General features: G+C 56.4%; 1 protein-coding gene and 1 long non-coding RNA gene across 2 annotated transcripts in view; one reads left to right on the forward strand and one right to left on the reverse strand.

The window, feature by feature from the left end:
* Nucleotides 1-1,758: 1,758 nt before the first annotated feature.
* Nucleotides 1,759-4,806, reverse strand: LOC114005729 (uncharacterized). Its single transcript, XR_003547561.1, has 3 exons — nt 4,604-4,806; nt 3,921-4,085; nt 1,759-3,096 (listed from the first exon to the last, which is right to left on the reverse strand). It is a non-coding gene; the product is annotated as an uncharacterized LOC114005729 (long non-coding RNA).
* Nucleotides 4,807-5,538: 732 nt separating this feature from the next.
* The window catches only part of ZNF787 (zinc finger protein 787), a 21,487-nt gene continuing 20,456 nt past the window's right edge, over nt 5,539-6,569 (forward strand). Inside the window, exon 1 of the mRNA XM_014583547.2 lies at nt 5,539-6,380. Within this exon, the coding sequence (XP_014439033.1) occupies nt 5,605-6,380 (776 nt within the window). The 5' untranslated portion in view covers nt 5,539-5,604. The remainder of the gene's footprint in view (nt 6,381-6,569) is intronic.

The following is a 6,569-nucleotide window of genomic DNA, read 5'->3' on the forward strand; positions in this document are numbered from 1 at the left end:
ATGCACATTTTGGGCACGTACGATAGGATACCGTGTGGTACAAAACACAAGAGGACAGAACTGTGCCTACCTCCGGGAGTGCGGGTAGGACCCGGACCCCGACCTGACATCCCTCAGCTGCGAGGCTCGGGGGTGCTGGGTGGGCTGCTTCACCTGAAGGGGAAGAAACCCAGCTCCCGGGGCTCATAGAGAGGGGGCCTCACGTCTAAGCCAATTGCGACGCGCCTGGTCTCCCTGCCGGTGATTGGCTGAGGCTCGGTGTGTGGCGCTCTTCTGGCCAATGAGACGCGAAAGCAGGCTTGCTAGGGCCACCTTCAGTTTTCCCGAGTCTGGATCCAAAGATAATAGAGGAAACAGTTGTCCTGCACCTCGTTCCGTCTGCAGGGACGCCGTAGCCGAGGCAGCCGTGAGGGTGACAGCGGGAGGGAGCGGAAGCGAGTGAGCTCCGCTGCAGAGCTCAGCTTGTCTCCTCCCGCACCCGCTCCGGGCTCGCGGCCGCGAGGAGTACGAGGACGGGAGGAAAGTGGCTCTTCCCGACTTCCCGGGCCTGAGGGTGGGGATTCCTTTGGCAGCAGATTGAGCTGCTGCCCTCCTGAAGCGGCTCGCCTCCTTTGTAGCACCGCTATAATTATTACTCAAAATAATAATTAACGCTTTCTCTTTGTATGGTGCTTTGAAGCAGCAAGATCCCCGGGGCAGGGACAGGGCTCCGTTCAGCCCTGGGTCTCCAGCCCTGGGTGAGCCTGGGTAGGTGAGCGCCGAGGAGACAGTCTTGAGCGAGCCCGCGGTAGGTGCAGATCTGGGGGCGCCCCAAGGGGGCTGAACTTTAGCATGAGCGTCTTTGGGTCCCCAGGCCCTGGAAGTCTTTGAGAATGGATAATTAAATTACTAAATGAATTGCTTAATGATGGGGTCCCGCTGCCCATTATTTTATTTCGCTCAAACACGCGCCCTGCTAGACTGCAGAGCAGATCAAAGCGCCAGCCGTCTCACGGAAGCTCAGCGAGGCAAGTGGACGCTCCTGCAGTAACACAGCGGGAGAGAGGCAGGCCAGCCTGCCCAGCCCACGCGGGAAGGTTCTGGGCTTGAGACTGCCCTGTCACTTTGCATGTGGGCACATGCGCCCAGATCCTGGCTGACTGAGGCTTGGGAGGGGTTGCAGATGAGGACCCCATTGGCGTGGCCATCTCTGTTTTGTGGAAGACCTAAATAAATAAACTTTAAAGGAGAGCACGCAAGGCGGAGGTAGGACCAGACCCAGGCTCCACAGCAAGCAGCGGTATGCCGGAGCCTCATTGCCCACGGGAGGAAGCCCCGGCCCCCACGCAGGTGTCCTGCGGGCCAGGACACCCTCTTCCTTGGACACCCGACAGTGAGCGAGGCCTACCGTGGGAGGGAATCCGTGGAGCAGACCTTACCCCTGCTGCCCAGGCAGCATCCTTGGGAAAGTTCCTCCCTGCTGTGTTTCTCAACATCTGGCCAGAGTGACCCTGGTCCCTGGGGTGGGTGCCGCAGTGCGAGATGTTAAAGCCGCATCTTCCAGGGCAAGCAGATGGAGCAGTGGTTATGTGACTGGACGCCCACATGGCCGACCACGGTTCGAGTCCCAGACCTGGTGGCTTGTAAGTCCCGCGGGGTGCCTGTGTGTGCCTGTCTAAGATCCCAGGAAGAGAATGGAGAAGAAGGGGTTGCGGTATAGCCACCACCACCCCCACCCCGGGGTGATTTCTCACTTTCCCTCTCACTGTCTCTGTCCTGCAAGCATACATGCCCTAAGGCAAAACGTCTACAACAAACAAACAGACAGACAGCATCTCCCAGACCTGCCGGCAGCAAGTTCTGGGAGACTTTGGCTTCTGTTAATCAGCTGGGTGCAGAAAGTCGCCTGAGGGCCACACCTGCAGCTGGATGGCCCGGCTTATTTAATGTGCTGGGTCTTTCCCCAGCTGGAACACCCAGGCTCTTGTCCGCGTGCTCTGGACGACTCGGGAGCTGCCCGCTCCTGCGTGCCCAGCAGGGTCAGTGGCTCTGTGCACTTTACTGAATAATCCGGGGTGGGGCGGGGGCCGTTATCTGGAACCCACATCGGATCCCGCAGAGATGAAGCTATCACAGCAGGAAACCCCAGATCACTGACCTCCTGCCAGCCAGCTGGGAAGGGATGGCCGCTGCTGCCCACATTGGCACCCCCACCAACACTGGATTAGCGAGCCTGACCTTTGCCGCTGGGGGCGGTGGGGCGAGGTTCCCGGCGCCTCGCAGCCTTGCTTTCCATGTGTCTGAAGACACCTTCCTCCACTTTAGCACACTGCAGTTGGTTCCGGCCTCGCCTGGGCTGCGTGCTCGCGTGAAGCTCACCTACTGCGCGGATCCGCGTCAGCCAGGTCCCAGCTCCCCTGCTTGGGGCACCACCGCTCTGGCGCCATGCCTGCGGGCTGCTTAGCACCAAAATGCAGAAGACTGGCACCAGGCTGCTGTGAGCGGGACACTCGTTTACGGGGTGAGCTGGTCTGCTGGCCTGGCTGGGCCCGCACAGCAGTCTGGGGATGCTGGGAAGGCAAGGCAGTGCCAGGATTATTTGGGGGTGCAAGGACATTTTGTTCATAGGAGAGTTCACAAATACAAAATCCACAAAGGAGAGTCACACTGTACTTTAAACATTTGTTTCATCTGTCAAGAATGTCAACCACACCTAAACCTAAGTTTCTTGCATAAACACGAAGTACAGGCCCTGCGCTTGGTGGCCTTTTCCCCCTCAGGGCCACTTACTCCGGGACGAGGCACTCTCACGCCCATTCACGTCCTTGAGGGGGTTGGAGAGGATCCCCAACACGCTGCGTCCCCACCACCCAGACGGAGCGGGGGCTGAGAAGCCTAGCCCAGGCCCCTGCCCTTCCGCCAGCAGCACCTCTGGAGGCAGAGGCAGTGAGAGTGAGTGTGGAATGAGCTACGAAGGCATTCCATGTTGGACAGTGAGGTGAGGAAAGGTGGCCCCAGGAAGTAAGCGCCTGCAGCACCCAGGGGAGAGCCGCTGGTGTCCCTCACGCCACGTGCACTGTACGACTGCTTTTCACAGCTCTCGGAATCATCTGGGGCCTGAAGACACAAGTTTAGCAAGTTTTCTTTTTTTTTTTTTTTGAGAGGTTTGTGCTATAGGGCATGTGCGCTCGCCCGACAGAGAGACAGAAAGACAGAAAGGGAGAAATCACCCCCCCAGGGGGGATGGCCACGCCGCAATCCCTTCTCCTCCATTCTCCTCTCGGGATCTTGGGCATGCATGTACATGCGTCTGGCGTGAGTTTAAGCCACCGGGTCCAGGATGCGAACCTTGATCGGCTACATGGGAGTCCAGTGACATAGCCACTACACCAACTGCTGGTCCCAAGTTAGCAAGTTTTTAAACAGTTTATTTAGAGCCCAGCAGGTGGCAGGTGGTTAGGGTGCTACATTCCCACATGGTTGATGACAGTTTAAGTTCGGACTGGAGGCTTGAACATCTTGCCAGGGGGCCAGCAGATGGTGTAATGGTTACATCACCGGACCCCACAGAGTCGACTGTGGTTCAAGTGCCAGACCTGGTGACTTAAAACTCATGCTGGTCGTGTGTGTGCGTGCCCACAATCCCGAGAGAATGAGGAGAAGGGACTGTGGTGTGGCCATCCCCTGGGGATGGGTGTTATTTCTTGCTTTCTGTCTTTTCAGTGAGCACATGCGCCATATAGCAAAAATTCCTCTCTAAAAAAAAGAAAAGAAAACCATGCTGGGTATGTGTGCCTTAAGTCCCAGGAGGAGCGTGGAGGAGGAGGTCTGGTGTGGCCGTCCCCCAGCGGGGTGACTTCTCACTTTCCCTCTGTCTTTCTGTCCTGCGAGAACACATGCCCTATAGCAGAAACATTACATCTTTTTGTTGTTTTACTTACATCAGCCAATACCCCTGCTGGCCTCTCTCCGATTCTGTCCCAGCAGCTTCTTTGCCACAGCTGATTTCACCTGCACAGAAGCCTCCAGGGTCATCAGCCGGCTTTCTGGTTTTTCTTCTTCTTTTCTTTTTTTTAGAGATTTTTGCTATAGAGCACATGTGCTCACTGGAGACACAGAGACAGAGAGACAGAAAGTGAGGAATCACCCACTAGGGGAGATGGCCATGGCACGAACCCTTCTCCTCCACTCTCCTCTCGGGACTTTGGGCATACATGTATACATGCCCAGTGTGAGTTTCAAGCCGCCAGGTTTGGGACTCGGGACTCGAACTGTGGTTGCCATGTGGGAGTCCAGTGCTGTAACCATTATGCCATCTGTTGGTTCCTTCTTTTTATTTCAAGAAGAGGGCACACAGACTGGCTGGACAGATACCGGGAGAGAGAGGGAAAGTGAGACAGCACCCCCATGGGCCACAGCCATGCTGCAATCCCTTCACCTCCATTGCTCTCTGCTCTCGGGAATTGGGGCACACCTACAAATGTGCCCAGCACGTTTCTCAGGGCACTGGGTCTGGACTCAGACCCTGCAGTCAGCCACGTGGAACCCAGCTACACTAACCACCATGCTGTGGGTTGGCCCCGTTTCCTTCGTAAATGAAAATAAACTTTATAGTTAAGGATACCTTCGGGCTTTTGGTTTGGCCAATCCTTTTCTCCTGGAGTGTCGAGAATTTTAGAGAACAGAAAGTGCTATATGTGAGTACTCGGTCTCATCTGGGGATTTTGATTCTTTGGCAGATGCAGCTTGAAAGTCATTTTAATAAGATCCACATCTTGTTCTGAAGAGATGCATGCTTGTGCTTTTCTACTTTTTTCTTTTAATAGAGTTTTTTTTTTTTTTTTTTTTGCTATAGGGCATGTGCGCTTGCCAGAAAGACAGAGACAGAAAGCGAGAAATCACTCCCCAGGGGGATGGCCATGCCGCAATCCCTTCCCCTCCATTCTCCTCTCAGGATCTCGGGCACGCACGCACACGCGCCTGGCAGGCATGAGTTTAAGCCACTGGGTCTAGGACTCGAACCGCGGTCAGCTACATGGGAGTCCAGCGACATAGCCCTTACGCCAACTGCTGGCCCCCATACTTGTGCTTTTCTGGACTGTACGCATGTGTGTATCTAAGCTTGTATCAGCATCTTTGCCTATCACTCTCGCTTCTGTTTCCAGCACCTTCCTCCTAACACCGGAGGGAGGATTAAGAGCCCCTGCCGCTCTTTTCGGGCCTGTGCATCCGACTGCTCCATTCACCTCCCGTAACTGGAGTTACGAGGTTTGTGGTTTGTGACTGGCCCAGCTCACGTGGCGTCGTGTCCTTGAAGCTCACCTGCATCGTGGCACGTGTCAGGACTGCTTGTTTATGCCGAGTTCATCGTACAGATGCACCCTTCGTTTATCCATCCTCCCGTCCTTGGACCCGTGGGCGGCTTCTGTTCTTGGCAATTGTGAACGACACTGCTATGACTATCAGAGTACAAATTAGGTGTCTTTCCCGTTTTTAAAATTTATTTCTTCCACGAGAGACAGACAGAAAAGCACCCCCAACAGGATCTTCACACTGTGATTCACCGGTCTCAGTTGGCCGATTGTGGGCACACATGCCCAGGGCGCTTGGGGGGGAGGTCCCAGCATGTCAACCCAGAACTGTGCCCATGTGGATCCGGGTGCCTTAACAGAGAGCCACTGCCTGGGTCCTGGATCTTTTCCCCGCTCCTGTAACAATCCTGGGTGCTGGGTGACAGAATGTGTCCACCCAGGGGGTCATTCAGAGACCCAGGTGTCCTGTGGCCTCACCTTCCCTCAGGTGCTGCTCCATATCTGCTCTCTGAGTTTGGAGCTGACATGCTCGTTTGAGAAAGTTGGCCTGGAGGTGGCCTGTCACTCTGCTCCCGTCCCATGGGGTAGAAGGACTCTCAAGGCCCCTCTCAGATGCCAAGAGGGTGGATGGGTTCTTGACTGTGGAAGGCGAGACAGCGCCAGGAGCCAGGAGCCAATCGCCTTCTCTGCTGAGTCCCCACACCATGGCTGGGAAGAATCCCAGTGGTGTGGTGGCTGTCCCAAGGGAGACTCAAGAGTTTACAGGAGTTCTCACTGCGCGGTAAGACCTCGAGGGCCACCAGCCAATCACCGCGTCGCTCTGGCTCCCTCTGGAGCGTGGCTTCCCGCAGCCATCCCCATCCAAGGCAGCTGCTCTGGACCGCCCTTAGGTTCTCAGCGCGGCCGCTGGGGGAGAGGGATGGGACCAGAGGGACAACTGGCCCTCCTCCCCAAGCAGGCCAGGGCGCCTGCCAAGTGGGTCAGAGGGGCCGGGCACGCGTTTCCGCACAGGTTTCAGGGCGCCAGTTCCTCCTCTGGTAACGATTCTCACTGCAATGGCAACAGCACAAGCCCTCAGTGCAGACGCATGTAAGGCTTTACCTTTGCGTGTTTCCGAATGCGGGGCAAGACATAGCGTGCCGTGGACACGCACATTCAACGCAGGACGCTTTTCCCGGGAAAGGGAGTTGGGCCTACAGGGTGCAGCGGCGGCGGCAGAAACGACACCCACCGCCAGGAGTCCCCTTCCCAGGCGGGACGTCGAGGCCGGCGTGCAGG

Source organism: Tupaia chinensis, unplaced genomic scaffold, assembly GCF_000334495.1.
Source record: "Tupaia chinensis unplaced genomic scaffold, TupChi_1.0 Scaffold144336_2, whole genome shotgun sequence".
In the NCBI taxonomy this organism is placed as follows: Eukaryota; Metazoa; Chordata; class Mammalia; order Scandentia; family Tupaiidae; genus Tupaia; species Tupaia belangeri.